At 33.6% G+C, this 26,949-nt stretch overlaps 1 protein-coding gene across 8 annotated transcripts in view; it reads right to left on the minus strand.

Annotated features, from left to right (window-relative positions):
* Positions 1–567: 567 nt before the first annotated feature.
* Positions 568–26,949, minus strand: part of LOC129963103 (uncharacterized) — a 166,992-nt gene continuing 140,610 nt past the window's right edge. For all 8 annotated transcript variants that reach the window (XM_056077172.1, XM_056077174.1, XM_056077173.1 and 5 more), the window contains 10 exons: positions 15,867–16,072; positions 13,839–13,920; positions 13,660–13,764; positions 13,466–13,521; positions 10,553–10,658; positions 10,293–10,465; positions 8,204–8,323; positions 7,313–7,410; positions 7,085–7,227; positions 568–2,469 (listed from right to left, as the gene is read on the minus strand). In XM_056077172.1, coding sequence (XP_055933147.1) covers positions 1,676–2,469; positions 7,085–7,227; positions 7,313–7,410; positions 8,204–8,323; positions 10,293–10,465; positions 10,553–10,658; positions 13,466–13,521; positions 13,660–13,764; positions 13,839–13,920; positions 15,867–16,072 — 1,883 coding nt within the window. In that variant the 3' untranslated portion in view covers positions 568–1,675. The remainder of the gene's footprint in view (positions 2,470–7,084; positions 7,228–7,312; positions 7,411–8,203; positions 8,324–10,292; positions 10,466–10,552; positions 10,659–13,465; positions 13,522–13,659; positions 13,765–13,838; positions 13,921–15,866; positions 16,073–26,949) is intronic.

Consider the following 26,949-nt stretch of genomic DNA (forward strand, 5'->3'; position numbering starts at 1 on the left):
ATATTGGGGAATCAATGTTTTTAAAGTTTGAAGTAAATGTTTTGAAATAATGATGTAAGAACGTTACAATTTATTTTCGTTTACTAAGGGCATGAAAACGAATAGAAGCACATTCTTAACAAAATTCATTAAAATAGTTTTTGGTTTTTAAAAATTTTACAATTTATGCATTGGAATTTAAAATATGAATATGAGATGCAGAAAGTTTTGAAGTTAAAAATTTGTTTCATTCTTTTGTTGTCCATAAAACCAGTTTTGGTCAGAAGCAATTTGATTACGGAAAATGTTCACTACTTTTTGATCAATTATAACATATTTGAAAAGAAATTTGAGAGATCTAGAGATCATGGTATATAGCCTTTAATGGTAAATGGATGGTATAAATTAAATATTGATTCATGTATAAGGCAATGAGATCTCTATCCATATAATTCTTTATTATGTACAAAATTAATTTTTACAATCAAGCATTCACAGTAAGCTGCAAACATTTTTCATCACAATATATATATATATATATATATATATATATATATATATATATATATATATATATATATATATATATATATTACATACAATCAGTCATACTTAAATTAATCACATTTTCTTTGTTCTTAAAGACAACATTTTTGTATTTGGAAAAGCAGTTACTAAATCACACAAAGCTACAGTGAATCTGGAGGGTAATCTATTCATTTGCTCAATATTACCAAAAAATTATTTGTTTTCTGCCAAGGTCGAGATGAACAATGAACTTAGCGATTCAAATTCGGAAGCATAGCAATTGTTAACAGCAATTGGCATAGCAACAGTCTTAAGGTTTCAAATTGAATTGGCATTGCTTGAATGCGTCTTCTGTTTAGATAAAATATAAACAAATTCTTAACACCTGACAAAGAGGGCAGTCGAAAGTATAGAATAAAATGTACATTGTATTTAAGTAAAACATTTAAAACTTTGTAAGAAGCGGAAACCAAAATAAACTCGCTATGTTTAATGAGCTATTTCATGTTTATAGCTAATACACTTTGTGGCAAATTGTTATATTACTAAAATGCATGGCATTCTAGATGACTAGAATTATTTTAACTTCAGATAAAATATCTATACATAAATTAATTGGCATATCTTCATTTATAGAAACATAACATTTTCTTCCTTACATTCACTTCTGAACTTTTGTTACTTTCCACAGTCGTTATAAAACATTCATTAACAACATTTTATTATCTACACTTCTAAGACATAGAAATAAATCAATCTTCACCGGTAAATATAAATTTTAATTTTAGAATAAAGATCTAAGTTATTTGTTCTTATAAGCTTCGCTTGTCTTGCCCTAAATCTCAGCGCAATTCCTAAAACTAATATTAGAATCTGTGAAAAAAACATAATTACTGTTATGAAAAAAAAAAAAAAGTTTAAATCACTTCAATAAAGAAAAATTCAGATATAAATTTCAAACGTAATTATCTTGCATTTAATTGGAAGTTTTCAAAGTAATATCAAATCATAAAATAATGCGAATCCTTCTTATATTAATGAAATGAGATCAGAAAACCTTAAAAAATTGTGAATTTTTTGGCAATGATATTTTATATAAAATATCAGGATCATCCCATTAAAGCTCGTCCTTAATATATGCTCCCATTCAAAACATAAAGGAGTCTCATTAAATAGTTCTCCATCGATCTTCTTTGGACTCGTGGACATTTTTGGCTGAATCAATACTGTCTCCCTCTTCCTTTTCACAATCGCCTGCAGATGTACCGACGCTCTGTGTTTCCCCTGCGGGACTGGTACTCTCCGATGTGGAATGTATAGCTTGTGCTGCCACGCTGATGTCACAATCGGGCATTCCTGATACAGGAAAGGTCATGTGGTAATAAGTCTTTGGATCCGAGAACTCGGAGGAGCGGGACATGTCCTCGCCCTCCAGGCTCGGCGTTGTCTCTTCCCCTCTGCTGCTCTCTGTGCTTCGTTGTTCTCGAAGGATCTCCAGAGATTCCAAAATCTGTTCCTTGTGCTCTTCCAGAAGTCGCTCCCCGAACACCGAGTTCTCGCTGCTCATGGAGGAAGTCATGCTGCCCGCTATGGACAGGAAGGTGACGTCAGCCTGGTCACTGTTGACTTTCCCGCAGTCGCTGCCGGACCTCGGCCTTTTTTTCTGCTTGAGACTGCTCTGTTTGGAACCTTTGAGGGGCGTACTGCTGCCATGCGAGAGTGGCTGCGGAGGTTCTGAGTTGCTCTTGGGTCTGCGAGGACTCGGGGTTGGTGGGGACTTGTACGGAGAGGTCTTGTAGCTGGCAGCGAACCCTGGAGTGACTTTTTTGTACTGTGCCCTTGGAGAGGAGGTCTGATCGTCTCTGTCCATGTAGGTGAAGAACACAGAACGGGACATGTGAGGGGGTGGAGATTTTGTTGGAGAAATGGAGCCATTCTCAACATCTTCTGGATATTCTGCAACTGAACAAAATTGTTTATTATTTCATGCTAGAAAAGTAAAGTAACTGCTCTCGACAACCAGTTGTTCGTTTAACCATCTATAAAAATAACTAGCAAAACCAGTCCTAACGTCCCTAAGTAGTTCCTAAGCTATAACGTCCCTAATTTGTTATTCATTTTAACCCAAATACCTCATACATTGATCCCTTACTCTCCATTTCCAAAAAAGAATCCTGCCTCAATGTACATTCTCTCTGGAGGAAAACCCCATAACCACTAAATCAAATATCTAATGTACGAATACCATCCAACTTTTATTTCAGACTAATTTTTATATATGGCGTTGCTCGGGATTAACCTTTTGCGATACACTCTCCAGTACCATTGGGCATATTTCATTGACATAAGCAAATAAATAAAATCATTACAACTGTATTTTTTCCCATATTATATATATAACGCTTACGTGGGCGCAAAATCAGGCCGAATTTGTTAATCGCAGTTTGGCAAAATCTGACATCGCCAAATGAGTAAGGCTTCAGGTCCCCTCCCCACCTAACGAGATTAGGCTTAACATATTTTCGACCGATTATTTCAAACGATTCTGTTTATTTTCTTAGTGTTTGATGCATTTAAAATGAAACATTGTTAATTAATCGGTCTTTCGGATTCATTCTGAAGTACTTTTGAATTAAAATAAAACAGAATGAAGGAAATTAAAATTTCTAATCTACACTGCGTTACCAAAACTGGCGTAAAAAATTCACGCATTTGCGTTATCCCAACTGGTGTAGAAAATTCATGCATGCGCATTGTGTTCTGATTGTTGACAACCGTATTTTCACAAAACGCTTACATGGACGCAAAATCAGGCCGAATTTGTTAATCGCCGTTTGGCAATACTTCGACCTCTCTCGGAAACATTAACACGTGATTTGATAAGATTTCAAGCGAACGCTATTCTTGCATCAGTTTGAAACTTTTTTAAACAAAAAAAAATAAACTGTCAAAAAAAAAAAAAAAAAAAAAAAAAAACACCGAACAAAAAATTTTTACGATGGGTTTAAGTTGTGCTGCATCGATTTTAAAACGAAATCGTCGAAAAAGAGAAGACAGGTCGAATGAAAATTCTCAAGAATCATTCATAAGAAGATCCAGTCGTAGTGAACGAGGTAGAATTAAACGTTTTTGTGTACGGAGCGAAATTTCCTAAGTACAGGAGCATAGTTGTAGGACTATGACAGGGCTCTGTTCTTTTTGCCAGGCACGTTACTAGTGAAAAGAAACAAATTCAAGTGGCATATACACGAAATGTTATCGCGATAAAACTTGTTTCGGAACATCTGTTGAATCCACCAGAAATATTGAAAGACTTGCTAATCAGTGATTCAATAGAAGGAAGAAATTATCGGAAGCATATAAGAGAATATAATTTGCTTTAGCTTTTGCTTCCATGGGAGCTGAAATTGAACCTCCCCCAGGAGCAGGACCATATTGCTATAGGATTCAGGGTCAGATATACCACATGGTTTCTCCTTTATACAGTGGTCACAACAAACCAGGTTATGGTCAGTTATATGTGTTTGATATCAGTGAAAACACTGAAAAACGCATGGGGAGAAATGAAGGATGTTTGCTCTCTGTGATGGAAAGATTGGATTCTATATTGAGAGCAATCAATATGTTCATCAATTGTTACCTGCAGATGTATCCTGTTACAAATATCAGGTTGGTTTTCATGGAGACCAAAAATTTAGATATACGCAGATATAACCAACCCATTGCAAAATCAGAAATTGCAGCGATATTTGTTGGAGATAATGGCGAACCACCTGCTAATCAAGACATCTGTATTTATCCTGTAGGTGATAGCTGCAAAAATATTTCTCCATTAAACCAATATTGTGATTCCCTATCCCTTGCTGTTTCCAAGAGGAGAATTAGATTCAATTTTCGAGTGTACTTTTTGCCATACATTTTTTTAAAATTTCTCTCATTGTTTTATCTTATTTTGGAATGGACTGAATTTGAATATAGTTGCTTTCAGACAATTTATTTTATAAATATTAAATTCTTATTCTGTTTCTGTAGTATAGCTTCCAAATTTGAACAATTGTGAGAAAAGCACAATTTTTTTGAATTTGTTCTTTTGTAAATATCAATTTTTTATTCTGTTTCTATGGTATAGTTCCCAAATTTGAAAAAAGCACAATTTTTTAAAATGTGTTTATTTGATGGATGTATAAAGTTATTTAAATGAAAGGTTATTTGTGTTTACAAAGAACGTACGAGTGTACTTTTTGCTTTACATTTTTTTTTTTTTTTTCTTATTTCTTTCATTGTTTTTGCAGTTCTTCAGGGTTGGCGAGCACAAGCGAGCAGAGGGCGGAACCCCCTAGTTTAATCAAATTTACCTTATTTCGTTTTAAAACTGACTACCAACTTTCTAATAAAATTATTGGGCCGCGAAAGGTTAAGATCCTTTCACCTTTATCTTTACTTATAATAAAGATGAATGTGCGACCTACAACTACCAAACTTGGAACAAATATACGTTGAATGGTAGGAATATGTGCCTCAGAGCGATTAAAAAAAAAATTAAGCAAAATGTTGGAGTTTTTCGGCAACAACTTTCGAGAATGTTATAGCAATAAATAAATAAAGCTGTGGTAGAATGAAGATTATTATGATCCGTGCACAGAAGACAAGACATTAACGCATGCACCTAAACAGAACAGCATCTTAACTCTTTATTTACAATCGCAATGCACTGTGGGATGCGTACCTAATCAGGCACGGCTAGCTATTATCTGAAGGAGAAGGTAGAGTAATGCAACTGCTACATCTTTTCACTGTAACCTATTATTTTTCTATATAATTTATTATTATTTTTTTTCAATTTTTAAAAAACATTTTAAGCATATTTTCTGGACAGTTTTTTCATACAAAATTCAATATGTACGAGCATGAGAATTTTTTTTTTTATCAAAGTGATAAATAAATAAGAGTTTAACTTAATTTTTTAATTAAGCAAAACTTAATTTTAACAAGCGTCTGCATGAAATAAACTAAATCTGGAACATGATAATTTCTCGAAAAATAAATGTGAAAGAATGGTTTCTTTAACCTTTTAAAATATCTATTAAGTCAATTATTTAAGAGAAATGTGATGAAATACAAACAGGATATCCTCGCTAATCGGGGTCCAACAGCTGATTTCTAGACTTTTAGTAACAGATATAAACATATTTAATAAAAAAAAAGATCTAAATGAAGTAAATAATTTTATTTTATACAGTTTAATAAATGTTCTGATAAGTTACATAATTTTTAAATTTTTATGCAGAGCACCGGTCTTATTTAATAAAATATCCTTTCGATATTAATAAAAAATTTCCTTTTTCCAAGAAAGTTGTCTTGAGTTGTGAAAATCCAAGTATCACTATTTCATACAAACGTGCGATTTTTTTTTTAAAGAGCTTCATTGTGGAAAATACGCTTATCAACACATGGAGTTTCCCCAAGGCTGATTGCCTAAATAAGGAAATAGCTGACTGTTCAAAAATAATGACATCCAAAACATCATAACTGGGTCAGATTTGGCTCCACAAGAGAGAGAGAGAGAAACTTTTTTTTTTTAATTTAAAAATTAGAGTTTAAGAATATGTCACTGAATATGATTCTTTAGGATCAAAGGACTAAAGTACTTCAAAAAATTTTCCAGAAGTATATTTACCGAAACAAAATGAAATTTTATTTACGTTATAGAAAAAATTTTAGAATTACGACAGAAAACTGAAAGAAAATTTTTCAGAAGAGTCAGTAAGTTGAGCAAGAGAAATTTTTATAGAAAAACCCTTCGAAATATTGTATAAATTAAAAGAAATATTCTGTATTACTTACAAGACTTCAATGGTGTTCTTTTCTGTACTCATATTTTTAAAAAATGTTTAGTTTCAGCAAAAACGTTTTTGTATTAACTGAAGTTTAATCACTTCCATCTCAAAATAAAGTTCAACTTTTAGAGGCGAAGACAAAAATTAAAGACGACAATAACAAAAGGATTTAAAACTTCTAAACTATTATGTTATATGATTATCAAAGACTGAAGCTTTAAAATATTTTGCTGAAGAAGACATTAAGACCAAGTTATACGAAATATTTAATTAAAATTTTAGAGACAAATAATCCCGACGAACCGATTGGTCGCCAGAAGCGGCTAGCGTATAGTATTTTTTAATGTAGAAACAACTTTTGACCGAAATAATATGCTATACAAAACCCTCTCAAAGACATGTCATGAAATAAATTATAAACATGTAAAATTTGCTTATTTCAAAATCATCTATGTTAAATCTTTAAAGGAATTAGGGGGGAAAAATGGGATTGATATCGTCGAAAAGATAAAATTTTAAATGTTAAGTTAATGTAAATAATTTCCTCTGACAAAATACTGATTATTTTCTCAGAGCTTGAAGTTACTACTACGGTAGTGCTCACTTCATGCTCTAGAACACGAATTTCCAAGAGGGGATGCCCCGAAATCTCATTGTTTACTAGTGCAAAGTTCTATCACACCCCTTCAAGCACGCTAAAAATAAAAATCGAAAGGAAAAGAAAAAAAAAAGTTCTTTACCAGAAAAGGAGTCGGACAGGAAACTCTGTTCTGCCTGCCGGATACGCCAAAGCAGCTCTTCGTTCTCCATGGAGAGTCTCTTGTTCACTTTGCTCTCCCGTTCGTAGGTGTCTCGGATCTGCTGGTTTTCGGTGGACAGTTTCCTGAAAGAGAGAGAGAGAGGACATGAATCCCGACGTCTCGGTAACTTCTCCCATCCAATAAATAAACAAATAAGCGCATGCGTACCTTTCTAGCTTGGTCTTCTCGATCATCAGAGCTTCTAGATCTTCTGCTCTCGCCTGAAGCATTTTGATCTTCTCCCTGGCCAAGGGCAACTCCTCCAGCTGCAAAAGCAAAGCTTTGGTGACTCAAAAAACTTCAGAATTCAAAAACAAAATTTGCATATCCTTACGATGGTGATTAAAATTAACTTATTTATTATTTTTATTTTTACATTCTTTTCTGATGGAGTCCATTGTCGAGATGTATTCGACTGATTGCCCTTAGTCCACTGAGACTGAAACTGTTAATTGAAACTAATGTGGTAAATTAACTCCACGAGAGAGCGCTCTTCATTCTTCCGATGATAGCCAACAGCTAGAGTCAGCCGAGAAGTGTTGGACCGGAGCTCGAAAAGATATGATCTTTTGAAAAGGCCGACACTGGAATTCATCTACAAATGACCAATGTACCACGCGTAGGTGGGGAAGTTGATCTGAACACCATCAACTGTCCATCTTTAATATAAATTCTATCTTCATCATGGAATTCTCACTTGTAAAAAATTACATTTGTTAATCAAGAAATAAATCGATTAAGCTAATCCAAGTGAACTGATGCATCCAACCATACTAAAGTGCATCTTAAGAACAACTAATACCATATTTTTATTAATTGCAGAAAATTAACATTTTTGCATTTATAATGCCGTGAAAACTGCTAATCTGCTTTACTATGATGGTGCATTATAAAATTAAATTTCAAAATTTAACTCGATTCAGTTCATTCAAATATTCTCAACTATTTAACACGTTTAATTTGCAGGTTTGTGAGAAAAAAATTTTTTAAAAAAGATCTTTAAGATTATGCTTCACACGAAAAATAAAGCTTCAAATTTAAAGATAAAAATTTTCATACCTGTTTTTCCATTTCTAAATTTTGTACTCGAAGTGTATGAAGCTCTTTGTTCTTCATTTCTAATACTGCTTTTAGACTTTCCACTTCTTTTTCGAGATCAACTTTCCTAGAAGTCACCCACTGAAATAATAGCAATAAAACGAATATTAAAATGATTTGATAGAATGAATTTATTTTTTAAGAACAATGCATGATATGCAAGTCTTTTACCAGTTAACTGTGGAATTTACTTTTTAAAATCACTCAAGTCCCCCTTTCTAAAGTCAAGCGATGGCGCATATACACGTCGAACGCAGTACAAATGGTTGCATAGTAAATTCATTCAGTAAAAAAAAAAATCCTAATAAAGCTAATACGATTTCGTTTTTATTAGATAAAAAAATTACCCATCGACCGCGTCAAATTTGGATTGACGTTTGACGTATACACACGTCAAACGCACAACCGGTTAAAAAATTCAACAATAAATACGTATTGTTGACCATTACTATTTTTTCTTATTTATGCGCATTTCAACGCAACGCATGTCGATCACCTGGTCATCCGCAAGCAGAAAAAGAATATTAATTACTTTGACAGACACTTCGAACCTTCGAAATGTGGTTAGTGGTGCGTACTGGAAAAAAACTGATGTAACATTTTTAAGCGTTTCCTTTAAAGTGCGCAACAAAAGGTCTTGTGTGAGAAGGTTTCTCATGCAAGACATCTTGTTTCTAAAGTCAAGGTAGTTCCAGGAGATAAAAGAGGGCATTTTGAGGACATACAAAAGGGCACTCTGACTCACAACTTATTGCAGGCGAAGATATTGGGTTTTCAGTCACATTAAAAGATAACTCGTATTCAGAAGAAATAATCGCCACCTTCTATGGATTTTAATTCTTGCATCTTTTATTAGGATAAACGTTTTTCCAAAAACTCAACATTTTTTTTTTTTTTTTTTTTTTTTTTTGTAATTTTAGATTTTTTTTAAAAAAATTTTTTATTTGTTTTCACTGTTTAAACTTTGTATAATCCAGTCGAACTGTATTTTTGCCAAGTTCAAGGGGTTGAGCGGTTTCGTTTGACAAATAAAGTGGTTAGGATACCTTAACACTTAACACCTCTCCATGCCCCTGCGACTATAATCTTAACGATTATTTAAACAGTTGGGTGGACATGGAGAGTGAGAGTTGCAGATGGCTAAGCTAATGATGTGGAGGTAATGGTGATTGGGCTGATGATGTGAAGCTGATGTTGGCAGAGTTGTAGTTGGCTGGGTTAAAGATTTTTAAGCTGCAGTGGGTTGCATTGGAGTAGGTGAGCTGAATTCGGTTAGACTGGTGAGGAGCTGATTTGGCTGGGTTATAAAACTCCATCTCTCTAATGAGTTACTACGAGCTATCAACATGTAGTTTTCAAATAGAGAAAATAGTCCCTGCCCTGCAGATAAGGGACGAAAAAAGGATAAGCGAAATCGAAAACAGATTACAATTATGAGATGCTGATATCACTGCTGTAAAGCCCGTCACACCCACTGAAGACGTGCTTTCACAAGCATTGCTACTAAGAGAAGATCTTTAAAATGAATATAAATATCTAGTAAACAAAAATAGAAAGAGGAAATCGGCTTTCATAGATCAAATTGCAATTTTTTTTCCTTCTTTTCATTTTTTACTTCTCAATAGTCTAATATTCAAATGGATTAATCATTCGTCATATTGAATTATTTTACTGATAATGAAATTTAAAAAAAAAATCGACAATAGCAGATATATCCAAAAAGCACCTTGAGGAAAAATGATAATTTTTGGTTTAATTTGAAACTTAATACATTCGCTCTTCATCAATAATTACAAATCAAGTTTATTTTGTTAAAGTAGTATTCTAATCTTTCTTTATATGAATCTCTTAAGCTGATGCTACTAACCAACGTGCATCGGTGTTATGAACTATGAGAATTTCACACCAAACTAACACGAGTAAGTCTGCGCTAGTAGGCCAGATTTGGAATCAGTACTGGGACTCGCGATCTTCCAAGTCGCTTAAAGATTACCATACCGATCGAGAACATTATAACTAAAAACTGCTGCTTTTGTGTATGGTGAAGTACCTGCAGCTTGGTGTCCGTGTCCTTCCGCATGGCATCTTCCATGCCCATGGAGTGCTGCTTGAGCTCGGCACACTTCTTCTGCAACTGCTCGATGTGTTCCTGCAGGGTCTTTGTACTTTGGGCATGCTTTGCTTCCAGGTCGGCGATTTCTCGCACGTGCAACTGCTGCAGCTCTACAAAACAATATGATTTTTAAACATATCTGTTTTAATGTGTCACTAAATATCTGATGAAAGAGACCCAGGGAAAGAAAACGTTACCTTCTCTTTGACTGATGAGTTCTTGCTGCAATTCGGCGACCGCTGCTTCATGTTTTGTTATAGATTCCTGAGAGGTGGCGTCAAATGTAGAGCTTAAATTCTCAATCTATCCATTTTGAGAAAGAAAAAACATCATCATTAGATTGTATAGCCGATAAAACATAATCTTTAATCTTTTATGTTTCTTCAAAAATAAAACTGTTCTGTAAATGAATTTAATTTTTGTATAAAATAATTTTGTATATAATTTTGTATATAAATAATGTAATTATACACAATAAATTTAATTATTTGTATATAAATAATTTTATTGTGTATAATTACAATTATACACAATAAATAACTAAAAAAACATTCCAATATTTGAAATTAGGGTAATTGGACAGATGACAGGCTCAAAGAAATAATTGCTTACAGAGCATTGAAATTTAAAAACTGCCGCTTTCTCGACTCCAAAAGTCCGTAAAAAATGGAACAAAGTTTTATTTCCATAATCGCCCGACTGTTTGTAATTTACCCGTATATCCGCGTTGGATTGCGGAATTTTACCCTGGATACACTTCTAATTACAAAGTTTCATTAAATAAGGTAGCCAAATGTAAGAAATATTTTGGTTTCTATGGATAATATAAAAAAAATACATTTTTATTCGTTCTCCATATTGTAAAGTGTATCAATTAGTAAAGAGCTTTACATTCATTTCAGCATTTACAAAGTTACACGTTTCTATCTACAAAATTTGCAGATAGAATCATGTATTATGTGCTTATTTAAAATTTAGATGGAAACATTTATTTCAGATGCGCAAATCTATTCAACACAGAAAAATTATCATTTGCAAATATTTGTCAAGTAGAAAGTACCCTGTGAAATCATAATGACCTGAAAGAAATTTGCTAATCACGCAAATATTGTTCACTTTGATTGGTTGACAGTTGGGACTTCGATTTTATAAAGTAAAGGGAGAGAACCTGAATATTTTAAGATATCGCAGATATTGTGGCGCAGGTTCCAGATAAATCTAAGTAGCACTAAAAGCTATGTTTAAAAGACAAAATTTCAAGAGGAAAATGATTCTACAGAAATAAGTAAGTACACGAACAATAATATCATTAAAAGTTTACCTTTCAAACAAAGTTTACAATTAAAGCAAGCAAAGTGGAAACAGCTTGCAAATCGAAGTGCAAATCAAATCCTTTTTTTTCCTGGGAAATGCAAATTGGATGGACGAATGTTACTTTAATCGAGACAGAAACAATCTTCAAAACGATCACTTTCGGAAGGGTAAAATATCATTCTTCTTAGAAGTTGATCATCAAGGAGCAATTATGTAGTAAATTATCTATAAATGTATGGTGTGGTATCTTCAGAAATTCTTCAGTTGATTCCATTTTGTACAATATGTTGAATTAATTTTGATTGAAATTATGTCCGAACTAAGGAATGAAATGTCTTTGCCAATACACACACTGTAGATTTTTGCGAGCGAATTCATCAATTCATTGCATCACAAGTGATCAACTCAATTGTATTTGCGCAAGTATTGTTTAAAAAAGGCAGCTTTGTAAAAAAGTTAATATTGAACAAGTTTTAAAGCAAATTATGGACATTTTTTAAAATGTAATGAAAACTTATAAATGCTTTATTACTTTTTAATTTGCTCTTTTAATAATCTTTCGTGATATACAGGTTATCCATAAAAATTACAACGAAAATGGCTAGAAATGTTTCAAAAATGGTTTAAGTCAATAAATTTGTTTTCTAATATCTCACATAATCTAACAGACAGAAGTATGAAACTATGAGTCCTTGTAGATGAGTAAGAAAAACATTTTGCTCATTGTTTGCGCAATGGCGGTTATTTATAAATTTTATTTTTATAACTTTTTATGAGTCTGTTGCACAGAAACCAAAGTATTTTCATATATTTGAGTACCTTATTTGATGAAACTTTGGAACTGAAAATGTATGATATCGAGTTGCCATAGTTAATAAATGCTTGTTCTACTTTCTTAAGACACATTGTATGCGTAAAATATGAAATTAGTTATCTCAATTCTAATCTTTGGTTGTTGTTGTTGTTGTTAATTTTATTCATTAAAAAATGCTTGAAAAACATAATATGCAAAAGAATACAGATCCGAAATTAAATATGATAGAAGATTTTTTTTTTTTCCCACTTGGCTCTACCGATTGAAGCTTTTGCAGAGGGCAAAATGTTTGTTTGAATTCGTAAAACTTGAGAACACCTTGTCAAATCGAAAAAAGAATGAAAGTGAAAGAGATAAAACGTAAAAACTACCTTGACATGTCATTTAGTTGATAAATAATAAATATTGGTCCAAGCTTTAAAAAAAACTCTTGACGTTCTGAAAATAGTCTTCTTTTTAGTTTCATTGCATAAAAACTAATTCAACTTCAAAGAAATCTTTGCCAAATAAACATAATACTTATCCCCTTTAAATTAACAAGTGCCCGTTTTTCCTTTATGATATTTTTTTTTATGCGAGTACTGCATCAAAGGACTTTTTTGAGAGAAAGAGGTTTCGGTTTGATTTCGTCATATTAACGGTCCTTTACGAGAGACGTGCCAAGACAAAAATGGCGCTCTGATCTGGAGGTTTCCAAAACTGTGTTTCGCCATATGCATATACAGATTAAAAGGCGAAGCGATCTCCAGCACTTTCAATAATGTATGTTGGATTCAATGCAAAGATAAAAGAAGCAATCCTGAATATTAAGTCATCAAAAAAAATAATTCATGATCAAATGAATTAAAAGTTTTAGTTAAAATTAAACAAAATTAATAATCCCATTCAACTAGATAGTCGCTAGAAGGGGTTAGTACACAATATTGCTTATCTACACAAATCTATTAAAAAAAATAATATCATTAACCTTTTATGAACTTACTTGTAGTTGATGATCGCTTTTTAAGCGGTTCATTTCTTCCTGGTGCTTTGCACTCACTATAAAAATACAAAAGCATAAGCAAATGATTCTTTTCATATACTGTTTGAATGATTAAGAGTATTGATTCATTTTGATCACATTAATTGTTATATTTAGAATAACCTCGACTGAACGATAAAAAGGGAAAAACTCACGTTCTGTCACTTCTCCGTGAAAGACTTGAAACAATTTGTTGGACAGATCATTGAGTTCTTGGCAGTGGTGTGCTTTCATTTCTTCCACTTCTCTCTCGTAGAAAGCTGAAAGAGACGTTGATAAGCATCGCGCAATTTCAGAAATCAGAATTGGGATGGGATCAGGTGAAAAGACTTACCCAGATCTTGCTTGGCCAGCTCGAGTTGCTTCAGGGTTTTCTTCAGATCCTCAGTGAGCATTGGCATCGACAGAGCATTCAGCTGCAAAATACATCATAAATCATTGCCGAAGAAAAGAGGCTCTTGAAATTACGAGCAGTGATTTTATAAGAGTATCTTGAAATAATATAAAATTACTTTAATAATGAATGCATTTCCAATGTTTTTTCACTAACCGAAATGCATAACTACATGGTGAGAGAAGCCTTGCTGAGATCACGTAGGGAACCAAAAGAATCGCAAAGTGATTCTTGGGGGATGATGAGCGAAGCGAACAGGGTGTATGACATTACCTCTCCCTAGTACATTTTAACTATGTAACTGCTTTATCCATGTTAAATGTATACTGCTTTATCTACTGTACTGGAATAACGAAAAAATGTCAAAAATAAAAGAAAGTAAATTTTGCATTTATAGTTTTTTTTTAATCATTTATTAGTATAATGTGTATTGTAGTTCCGATCATGAGTACAATGAGATTTTCAATTCTATGTTAATTTCGATTTCTATTAAATTTAACCTAGAATCATGATACAGGTAAGTAATATAGAAAATATCATGAAGACGGCCAGCAGTTAATTTTGAATGACAATTATAGTCTCAAAAATAAAGATTAGGTGAAGATGGCGGTCTTTTATGGAGGTGTTTTACAATTTCTTATCATTCGTAAACAAAGATAAGTGCCTTCACCTCGACTTCCACACCAATGCAATAATAGTACTTTCTGTACTTCGTGATACTGTGGTCTCCAACGACTGTGTCAGAAATTCGATCTGTAATGATGCCTGGAAAACTTCATTGCATTTGTTTGAGTTGCAGCGTTCACATACCCGCACATACAAAAGATGGATAGTACTTCTAAGGATTGGATACATTTCTAATGAATGACCCAAAATTCGAAAGAAATCTGTTAACTTGGCGAAAAAGTTATTGTGCTCATGGACAGATAGATTCGTAAAATCTGGAAATAAAATTTGATTATTACAGTATTTTTTTTTGTTTGTTTGTTTGCAAACTCCGTAATTGAAAAAAAAAGCAACGTTGGGATGACGTTTTTGCTTCACTCTACCGCTTATAATTGGCACCGTTATTTAAAACTTCAGCCAAATGACTAGAATGCAGAATGACTGAAAAAGGGTGAAGCCATGAAACCTTTTGATTCATTTTTCACGTCCATATAAATCGAACATTCCTCGATTCAATCAGTCATTATTTCCAAAGTTATCCATCATTATCTCAGTTATTATCTCTCTTATCCTTGGATAGCGATCACATAATCGACACATTTATTGAGCAAATTTTTCTAGCAAAAGTAACTGACACCATAAACATAGTAACATAAATGGACGAATTCAGCTCATGGACTACAAATAACTATGTTTATGTATTTACTAATAATTATGTTTATGTATTTTTTAATGGTTTTTATAGACTCTAGTTCACGTGCAACGAATAAAAAAAGTTTGAAAAATTCAAAATGAGGACAGTCAAGACCAGAGGCAATGAAAATGGGATCAAATATCTACAAGGCTTAGTGTCAGCACATGCAAGATTTTATTTCATGGAGACCCGAACCATCTGGTACTTTTCACATGCCCATAGCACCTGTAGCAGTATTAGAAATATTTTTAACCCTCCGAGGGTGCAATGATGCGACGTTTGCAAAATAAATTTATACATTTTTTTTAAAGTAAAGTGAACTGATACTATATGTTGCATCACAATAATATGATATAATTAAAATCTGTAATCGTAGAAATAAACACATTAAATTGCGAAAAACGCGGGATGCAATAGAAAATGAACTGATTGCGGACTACCCTGCGGAAATCACGGGATAAGTAGTTGAAGGGTTAATCAAAGTGAATAAAACTATAAAACTGACAATATATCGTTTATAGTATGTTAAAAGTAACAACTAAAGCCTTTTAAAGATTGAGAGAGAGATGAAGGATTTAATTTTATCCATCAACAGGTGAGAAACGTACGTCTTCTACCATGTACTTGAAGAGCGAAGCGAAGGCATCGAACCCGACAGACACGTGTTTCGTCTCCATCTTGAGCCTGTTGAGCTCTTTGGTCCGGGCTTCGCAGAGCGTGCCCAGCCTCTGGATTTCAGCCGTCAGCTCGGCCTTGCTCAGCCACATGGGCGGGCGTACCGGCTTCGAGTGCAGGCTCCGCACGCCAGTTTGCTCTGCAACAAGAGAAAATGGCGAATGAGAACAAGCATGGACATGACTTATTTTCGATACATGGAATACAAATATTCTATAAAATGCCAAAGTATGAAATGTTACAAAAATCTTGATCTTGGTCTACCTCACGACGACCCGCCTACCCGGAAAGGGTGTAAGACCTTGAAGGTCGCCTCGAAGGGTTTCAAAAATCTTAGATTTATAAAATATACTTCCAATATAAGGACCGGATTTTTAACTTAAAAAACTCCCAGTTCAAAATTCTACAATTTCAAGATCGCCCGTTTACGTTTATATTATACTTGAAATATCTCTAGCTAATAGAAGTCTTTTTTTCCCTCATAGAATCACTATTTCATACAGCATCTCGTTATTTCACTTACATCCTCAAGAAAAGAAATATTAACCCTTTGACTCGGAAAAGCAATTCGATTTATAATTATCCACCTAATACAAAGATGTGTTTATCGTTCTGAAAAAACAAATATACATAATTGCTTTAAATCGAATTTCTTTGAAACATTAATGCACATCTTTTTACCATTCTGTAAGCGTTTTTAACAATCAAAATCGGAAAATAAATAAATAAAACTTCAAAATGATGCACCGTTTTGAATGGTGAGTGAGAGGCACCATCCAGTGCTAAGAGTTAAAATATTTCATACTTCTTGCAAATGATAGAACGCCTAATTTTTCGTAAATTCTACATTAACATGTACCACCCTACCAAATAAATGCAGTTTATTAGAGGACACTTCATAACATGATTAAGGCTGCAACTGATCAGAAGAGGAAATTTCGTTTCTCATAGACCAGATGTGGATTAAATTGTATAACAAACGCAGTATAAACCATACTGCAAAAAATAATCACATGAATGTAATAAATGACAAATAGTGAAAGCAATAATAACGATATTATGTATCTTCAAAGCTTTTTTGGATTTAATTTAATTACATAAACATTTCGTTTTATATGAACGCGAGGTCAATTTAAAAAGGACTTCATCTTACATCACGGCCAGGTCACGAAGACGACACCCCTCCCACAAATCAGAATTCCACGTCATATCAAAATCAGTGGAAAACTGTATCATTCTTGAAACCAGGCTCATATGTTCAATCGACCTTTGGTGGAGTCGAGTAACATCTAGAATATTCCCAACCCTCCTTGTGATTTAATCAAATGATAAAATCATAAGGCTTAAGGAAATAATTTATTATTTAAGGCTTATTGAGACAACTTAGTTATTTAAAGTTGTCACAATATGTTTTGAAACCTGCATCAAATTAACAGACAAGTTGTGTACATTGTGTGATACGATTTTGTAATTTTGGCTTACTTTATCAATAATAATGAGATATAGATTACACACAGTACTGAATGCTTTAAATACTCCATTCATTCTTGAAGTACATATTCATTATTATATTATTTCAGCATTTGAAACAAAGTTGTACGCTTTAAAATAGTTTTGTCAGAAAGACGAGTCTGCACTTCTCCAGTACATTAGTCTAGATTTCAAACAATAAAAAGTTAATTTTGAGATACATTAAATTACAAGAACCATCAACTGATTTCTGTACTATATGTATTGAACATTTCAATCATTTATCACAATTTTGACTCTTTGACAGCTGCCCACATAAAGTGCTGCTGTTGTTATTTTAGGTTTAATGGCACAAGGACCATCACATAAAGTGAAGAATGAAAAGTTGAAAAAGGCAGCTCATTGAATTTGTCCGGAAGGCTTGATAATATTTGGGGTTTCCAAAAATAGCACAAGAATCACGATTACTCAAAAAGTTACATGTAGAAGAATTTAATGAAACTGACTCACAGTATACAACACATAGTAAGACATGAAAAGAAATAAAGGAATTATGGTGCAATAGAAAATAACATTTATAAAGTGATCAAATCGGATGAGTCAGTTCGGTGCAGGAAAAGTACTGAAAATATGGTGTATGATCCCCCCTCCTAGAAATAATACAGCCCATACAGCAATGTGTGATGCTGTGAATTATGCGATCCATCAATTCCGTAAGAAGGGAGAGCTATTGCTCTTGCAAAGCATTTGCAAGCATGAAAAGAGTCTGAGGAGGATTGATAACAGCTATTCATCTTTCTAAAGCAACCCAAACATGCTCGATAGATCCGACGATTGAGATGGCCATTCCATGCGCTGAATTTTTGCTCCCCGCTGAAGATAATCCTTCACGAAACGAATTCAGTGGGATCTAATGTTGCAGGAAGCCATCAGCTATTATTGTCCTTACGTAAGGAGACACATAAGTATCAAGAATATAATCTTTATAGGCTTAAACATTTCACTGTTTCACATGGAAAGAAATAAGGATCTATACGTCCATTCAAAGAGATACCATCTCAAACACGGAGGCTGCCTCCTCCCGTATACATCTATTTTACGAATGCCTGATGGATGAAAACGGATTCCAGGTTCTCTCCAATCGTTAAACTCGGACTCATCTATAAAGAGAATAGCCCTCCATTGATTAGCCATCCAGAGGACATCTTGACGTGCTCATCTCAAACGTTTCCTTCTATGACGCGATGTAAACGGCTTGCAAATGACTGATCGCCACGCGCACAGACCACCTTCTACCCACGGTTGACATTGATATCAATCTTCCGGTGGTTGCAGCGAAGGAGAATCTGAGCTGTGTCGGAGTTGCGATTCTATTCCTTCTAGAACATAATGACATATATCGAACATCGGCGCAATGATTGGCCGTCCATGGTTGAATCTCCTGGATGCTGAATCTATGGTTACAAATAGTTTCCAAATGAACCACAGATGATCTCAAATTTAGACATCTGCCTGACTTTGTCTTATCTTTAGTCTTCCTATCGGCTCCCCATCGCTATTCTTCGGATAAATGATGCATGGAGGTCATTGTTACAAATTGGTTATCCCAGATTTCTTATCTCAGTATCACAGCAAAATTTGCAGGCATGTTCTCAAACACGAAATTTTAAACTCCTCGCAGCTAACATATTCTGATTGTAGCTCCACTAATTTGAATATTGCAATTTTATTCAGAAATTCTTATTTTTGAGTGAGTAGTTGCTATTTGTGCAATTTTTTTCTTTAATTTTTGGAAACCAGAATAGTTTGTCTTTAAAATAAATTTGTTTTAATAAAATAAAATAAAAATAACTATTAGCTTTTTTTATTTTAATTTATTGCTGTTGGTTAACTTTTAATTTGTGTCGCTTTACCATAAAATCATAGGTATTAAAGTATGTGTCTACGTCTAAAAGGCCACTTTTGGTCAAAATTCACAATTTTTTTTATTTTAAAGTGCATTTATTTAGCTTTCTAAGTCTGTATTTATTTTTCTCCTACGATTGATAGAAATGGAGATATGAAGATTTATGTAATTCAAAAGAGTCGAAAACGAAACCGGAAGTGCTTACTGGAAGTTGAATGTTTTTCGTCGTTTCATCAAACATACGCTCCTAAAATCAAATTAATTTTTTAAATTTATACAAAACTATATGCAAGCCACCTAAATTTGAATTAATTTTCAGCTCTTTATATACAGAAAAGATTGGCAACAGCTGCTTCTCGAACATTGTTTACGTTTGAAAACATCTGCTCGTCTCGTGTTATATCTTTATTTACTTTGCTTTTTCGAGTGAATACAGCTTAGTTTGATTTGAATATTTATTGCTTTTTGTTTAAAAAGTGTTTTAAGTGGGTGGAAAAAGCATTAACAGAAGTAAGAAACGAAAGTTTCATGGAAATAGGCATTCTTCTTCCATGCAAGCTGCAGGCTCTGTTGGTGTATCAGATTGAAAACAAAAGACTTGCAGCGAAAAGAAACTGCTGAATTCGCAGTTATGTGAAGATAATGTTCCTGATTTGAAAACAAATAACCTTTCTGGATTTCGAATTATGGATATCGAGATATTAATAAGTGTTTTTACTCTTTTATGTTGTCCTTTATGCTTCAAAAGCAACTTGTATTTGATAGAGGATTCTACCTTTGGATTGTGTTCGAATTTCTGCCTCAAATGCAAGAATTGCTCCTTTTACAAAGGTTTTTCTTCATCTAAAAAGAAAAACACATCCAATGAAATAAACACTCGACTTGTGTGTGCACTTAGAATCATTGGAAAGGGTTATACGGCTGGAAAGAAATTTTTTGCTACCCACAATTTTCCATCTTTTCTTTCCAAACAAGCATTCAGAATGCAGGAACTGAAGCTTCTTCGTGCTGCTCGTTCTGTTGCAGAAAATTCAATGAATATTGCTGCTACTGAGTTAAAAGACAATAAAAACCCTGCTGCTATTACTGAATGTGGTGTATCTGTTGATGGAACATGGCAACGGAGAGGGTTTTCATCACTGAATGGAGTAGTGAGTGCAATCTCTGTGACATGTGGTAAGGTGCTGGATATTGAAGTGATGTCCCAGTTTTGCCAATGGTGTCACACGAAAAAGCTGAATTTATCATGTGCATCAAAACATCAGTGTGCAAATCATAAGGGTTCATCTGGAAATATGGAAGTGCTTGGTGCTTACAGAATATTTGAGCGTTCCAAGAGTTGTCGTAAACTCATTTATTCACAATACTATGGAGATGGTGACTAAGGGCTATGATACAGTTAAAGACATTTATGGGAAAGATTCCGTTTCAAAACTGGAATGCATTGGCCATATTCAGAAGCGAGTAGGCACTCGTTTGAGAAAATTAAAGTCATCGAATAAATCTCTTGGTGGCAAAGGGAAATTAACAGACTCCTTCATAAATAAGTTGCAAAATTACTATGGGATAGCAATTAGAGCTAATGCAGGGAATTTATTGCAAATGCAGAGTGCAACCATTGCTGCATTTGCTCACACATGTTCTAATAATAAACATCCCATGCATGGACAGTGCCCAACAGGAAAGGACAGTTGGTGTAAATATCAACGTGCAATTTCCTGTGGAAAAAAATTCAAAGAAACAAATGCAGGTCTTCCAAAGAACATTATTAAAATCATTAAGCCAACATATATGCAGCCTTGCGATCAAAACTTATTGAAAAAATGCTTACACGGTAAGACTCAAAATGCCAATGAAAGCTTTAATAATCTTTTGTGGACAATAATTCCCAAAAACACATTTGTGGAGCTACAGACTTTACGTTTGGGAGCATCAATAACTGCAATAATTTTTAATGATGGATTTTATGGTCTCTTGGCAATTTTTTTTGAACTGGGAATAACTCCTGGGGATTATACCCTGAGACACTTCCTTTCTCTCGATAAAGAAAGAATCATCACGTTAAAAAGGCAGTCATTGGGAACAACAAAAGTTGCCAGGAAAAAATTAAGGGCTGTTAGAAAGAAGAAAACAGATAAAATTGTAAACAAAGAAGGTGTATCATATAAATGTGGTGAATATTAATAAAAATAAAGACATATTTTTCATAAAACACAATTAAAAACTTTAAATGCATTTTTTGAGGAACTTTAATTTTGTAAAAATTTTGATACGCAAAACATGATATCTCAAAATATTATGAATATTTTTTAATGAAATTTTGTATGTATGTTATTTATACTATCCTAAAGGCAATGAACTAGGATTATAGTTTTCAGATGAATAGTTTTTTATTTAGAGCTCATTAATTTGTTTATGCATAAGAATTTTGATAAATTTTCAGTTAGGAAATACTCGAACTGCTATAACTTTTTTATAAATGCAAATATTTCTTAGATCCTAGTTCATTGCCTTCACTAAAGCTGTAACTATATTTTGTAGAAAAAGAATTTGAAAATTTTGATTAGAATTCTTGTTAGGATGTTTTGCGTTTTACACCAATTTTCACAGTTTTTTACCCAAATTTCCCCATTTGACTGAGTTGCAAATTACATAAAACTTTTTAAATGGTATTATTCATTGTTTTGAATTGCAATAACCTAAAAAATAAACTAAAAATGAAAATTAAACAGTTTTTTAGAAAATTTGTCTTCGCACGTAGACAGATACCTTAATCGACTTGATTCTAAATACATTTACACCACGAGGAATACGTAGCAGAAATTGGATAAAATAAGCTAGTAGTGAGCAAATTAGCAAAAGAGAGGGAGTAGCTATCAGTAAAAGAACTAGTAAGTAGTGAAATTTGTAGTTGTTGAGAGCAAAGCGGATTGAGAAAGTGTACGGCTCGACATTAAGTTGACCATCCCAAATGTACCTAATACCTTTTCAACATTTTAAAAACAGAAAGTTTACTGAGAGGTTTCAAGTTAAAAAAAAAAATGACTTCTTAGGAAGAGAAGTGTCAAGTATTTTGTTGCTACCGGAATGGTACTAACCATATATTGCTTATATTCAATCTTTGACATAGCAACCGAATTATCGGTTTACATTTTGTAAATCGAATTTGTGTAAATAGAATCGCCGATAGTCAAGTTGCCATCATCGAAATATCTGAAATGTCCTACTAATTCTTGGTTGGATTAAAACAACAGTATACTTTCAAAGCAGGACGAGTTCTTTAATTAGACAGCAGGAAACAAATCAGATTAAATTTATCACTCTTAGAAGAGTTCAATTCTCACAGCAAGGCACAATTTACAAGGATTTTTTCTTTCTTTTTTTCTTTGCTGATCACCTGCCTTTAACTCCCTGGTTATTTGCACTGTTCTTAGTGACATGCCAGTCTCATTTTAGATAGAAACGTTTTTCTTCTGCATCAACGAGGTGTCCCAGTTAACTATTTTAATTTAGCCAAGCCAGTCATCCACCGGTAATCAGTCGAGCCTTGTCGTTTGTTCGAGGAGCAAACAACCCACACGTGTTGGACGGCATTCAATGAGGGGGTGAGAAGCGTGGAATCACTTCCGACATGAGTTCCTGCCAAAAGCCGACGTTCATCACGGGTCAACAGAAATAAGGTGGCCCATAATAATAATTTTGTGCGTCGTGTCTTGCCGGTTGGAAACAAAAGGCAGGAAAACGCAGCGAAGAAAATAGAGGCAACGACCCTCACAATCGGAAATGGCAGCCCTCAGTCTTTTTGAATCTCTTTCAAGGACCGAGAAGAAAAACAAAAGGATGTTTTGTTTTGGCCCCTTTCTGACTCCGGGAAAAGATAAACAACGAAAGCGATCTTATCTCAAGGAAAAGCAATGTTTCGTTTCTTTTTCTGATTGGAAACTAATGTTAACACAGTAAGACTGATATTCAAGCTCTGAATTTACATAAGCACAAAAAAATATCCATATCACATTATCTAAAATATGCAGATGATGCGAAGATACTGATACCTATGATGCAATTCAAACACAATTTGAATATGCTCATTTGAATTAAATACTGAAAGGAACTATTATTGCAAGCGTTTTTCTAATTTTGTACATTAAAAGAATTGATAAAAATTATTACAATTAATTGAATTTTTATATTAATCAACGCTTCACAACTGAAATTTCAGGGAGGGAAATAAGGGTACGCACCTTCGAGGAGTTGAAATAATACCAGTGCATTAATCTTATTTAATATTTATTTAAAATAATATATGAAAAAGCTCTACTTCTGCAAAGAGGGGAAAAAATGGACTTTGCCATCCAGGAGTACCAACACTTAAATTTTATCTAAATTTTACAGTGTTTTAATGATCCTGCAGCTATTTCTACATTCAGGGTACTTTTTTGCAACCCAAACATCGCTAAACTGATTTCTATCATCGAATGGAGTACGAAATTTTTTTTCCCCTTGGGATCTATTATTTGCTAGTGCAGAAATTGTATTCTTCAGAGATAAACTAGGAAGATCAAACTGCACACACGCACGAGTGTCCCTGCCTGATGACACAATTGCATTTGCGACCATACGAGAAAAATCAAATAAAGAGAGGAGGGTGGGAGTAATAATGGGTAGGAGGAAGCGCGTTTCGTGCAGCAGAAGCTTTCTTCGGGATCGTTAAAAATGGAACATACGTCATGCCACCACTCGGGCTTCTTTCGTTTGCCTTTCAACAAGTCGCCGCACCCACAGGGATATAAAACACAGCCGAAAGTTAATTTTGTTATGACATTATGTTTATTACTTGGAATAATAAGATCCTTTTTTTTTTCTTTCATCTAAACATTTTCATGCGATAAAGTCGAAATTCTCTCATTCCATATCAAAGATTTAGCATTTTTAACATTAATCATATATTTTACAATAATCCTGACGAATTAAAAATTGCATGATTGGACATTAGTCTCTTACTCTGTACAAACATTTACTGCTCAAAAGGATGAACGATGTATTTCATTCATGACGTGTCAACCCCAGTGATGTAAAAGAGCATTCAGTATGATTATATTCTGTAGTATCAGTTTTTTCAAGGTGGAAAATTCCTGAAGTGCCTCGTTTATCTTCTTAATAGAAAGCATTCATTGCGCAAGGATCAATGATGGACCAGGAATGAGTGCGTCTTCGGAAAAATTGTTTGTTGGACGGAAAATATTCACGAATTCCAGAGAAAAAGAAACATATACTTTGAAAATTGATTGAATTCGATTACTAAAACGAAATTCACTTTTTTTTTTTTTTTTTGGCTTGATGAATGTGTCGTGGCAGATATTCAGTTTTGGCAGGCTTTGAAATCAATTATATTATTTAATTGAAGAACCAATTCCGAAGTAGAATCAATCTGTAATTCATTCAGATATGAATGCACTTTCTCAGAAGAATAAATTATTCCTTCCCTTAATTGATCTAAAATATAAAAGACATGGCCAAGGTAATCAATATCTCGTTTGGAAGTGGTTAAAAGAAAGTCTATAATGCGAAGATGAATTTGTTTAGTAGCACAGTTTGAACTATAAGAAATTGGCCTGGTGATACGAGGAAGCAAATCTAAACCTGACACAGTGATGAAGGTGAAAATATTTTCACACCACACTAGCGTGAGGACACTTACTTAACCCTGGATAAACCTCCTATCGGGTAACATGTACCAACTATATTCAGAAAAATGCGATGCAACAAGAATTCAAATGTCAAAAATTTCTTACTTTAATATTCGCAACGGAGCTTCTTCATAAGTAGCGTGAAAACTAATTCAAAGTCCTAGAAAGCTCGTTTCGAAGTATACTAAAGAAAATGGCAGAAAAGTCGGATACATTGAGGGCTATAAAAAGCAATCAGTGAATGAAATTCGCGGCCACATGAATGAGTAAGGAGCAGAAATGACGTGGGTGTCGGAAATATTAAATGACACTGTTTGGGTCCATCTCTTCCGTCCGCCTACTTACAAAATATTTATCTCGCGCTCACTTCAAAGCGCACGTTATGTAAACCATGCGCTCAGTGAATTCTGCATCCTTCACAATGGGTTCTCGGACTGGTGATAGTATTAATGAGAAAAAATGAGTCTAAGGATAGCATTATTTTTTTTAACCTAATAATTTGAATTTAACCGAAGAATAGCAGGCGAATGGATTTGCATTGCTTTTCATAGGATCAATATAGCATCGACAATGCCTGCCACACCATCACCCCCCCCCTTTATTTACTCCTTTCATAGGCATTCGAAAATACCTTTACTTTTGTTTTTACGATTACTTTACTAATATTTATAAAACCTGTAATATAAAATATAAGCTGCAAGCGAAACTTCTTAAACCTCAAGAGGGCATTTCACCCTTTGCTCTACGAAAAGAAAAGAGATGCATCATTACACATATGTGAATATAAGGATTCCTTTTAGTACTTAGAAATCTTTTAAAGTATTTATAGGTTTATCATAATTCCTAAAAATGAATGTAAAAGTTTTTGCTATGTCTTTTATAACAAACTGTAAAGGTGCAAATAAAATAGTTTGAAAAACTGCTTTATTCCAAAGCAATATTTTGTTTTTAAAATAAATGAATTCGTTAAGAATCGCTGAAGAAGAAATATTATCTTTTCATAGTTTATTTAAAGATAGCCTTAGAATGTTTTTATTAGCACTTAAAATGTTCTTAATTACAAAAAATTAAATACGTAATCTAGTGAAATTCTTTAATCGGTACATATTTATCGATTATTTTTTAATTTTCAGTATTTACAAAATTCGTGCACAATTCAACTAGGGAGAACATAGACACTAAACTGCATATGAAACGAATACTGTAGGCAACCTTTTGCATTTAAACTACAAAAAGCCATCGGGAAACATGAAAAGTGTCGGACTCGGGAGTTTCTTCTTTCTGAAACGAGAATTGCAATGCACCGAATATTATGGAGACGGTGATTCCCAGGCTTTTAGGAATTTAAATGATATTTATAGGAAGCTGGGTCTTCCAATGGGTACAACAAGCAAGATGCATGGCCAAAAAGAATACTTAAAGGAAAAAATCGTTATCCGTAGCAAGGACGGAACTTGGCTGTAATAGCAAATTTTCTTCCTCCGTTGTAGTTTTAAAAGTCAAAATGTCACGTTCCGGAGCAAAACTAGATGGTGTAAATAATTTAACACGATGAAAAAAGTTCTTAAGGTTAAAAAAAAAAAATTGGGCTTCACAGCATCAGTTATAAAAGCACTAAGTAATAAAAATTCACTCCGAAGCGCTTATATAGCTTGACAGCGATTTCAGAACTTTAATGGACTTCGATTGGCGAAAAGAAGCTTTCGTTCACAAGAAAACATTTTAACGTGCTACATTATTGTTTAATTGCATTATTGTTTAAATTCCGGCTACTTAAATCTGTTAGCTGCTCTGAAGTACTTAGAAAATTATTCAAAAATAATGAAAAGAGAAAACAAAATTGGCTTAAAATCAAGTTAAAGAGGATGTGGCTTACAAACAAGGCGTGTTCTCCGATTCTAAAAAGAGGTGCCCCCCCCCCTCCAGCTGCTCTCTTTAGATGTTTTCTGAGAA

The sequence above is a fragment of the Argiope bruennichi genome, chromosome 3, assembly GCF_947563725.1.
Source record: "Argiope bruennichi chromosome 3, qqArgBrue1.1, whole genome shotgun sequence".
NCBI classification, from domain to species: domain Eukaryota; kingdom Metazoa; phylum Arthropoda; class Arachnida; order Araneae; family Araneidae; genus Argiope; species Argiope bruennichi.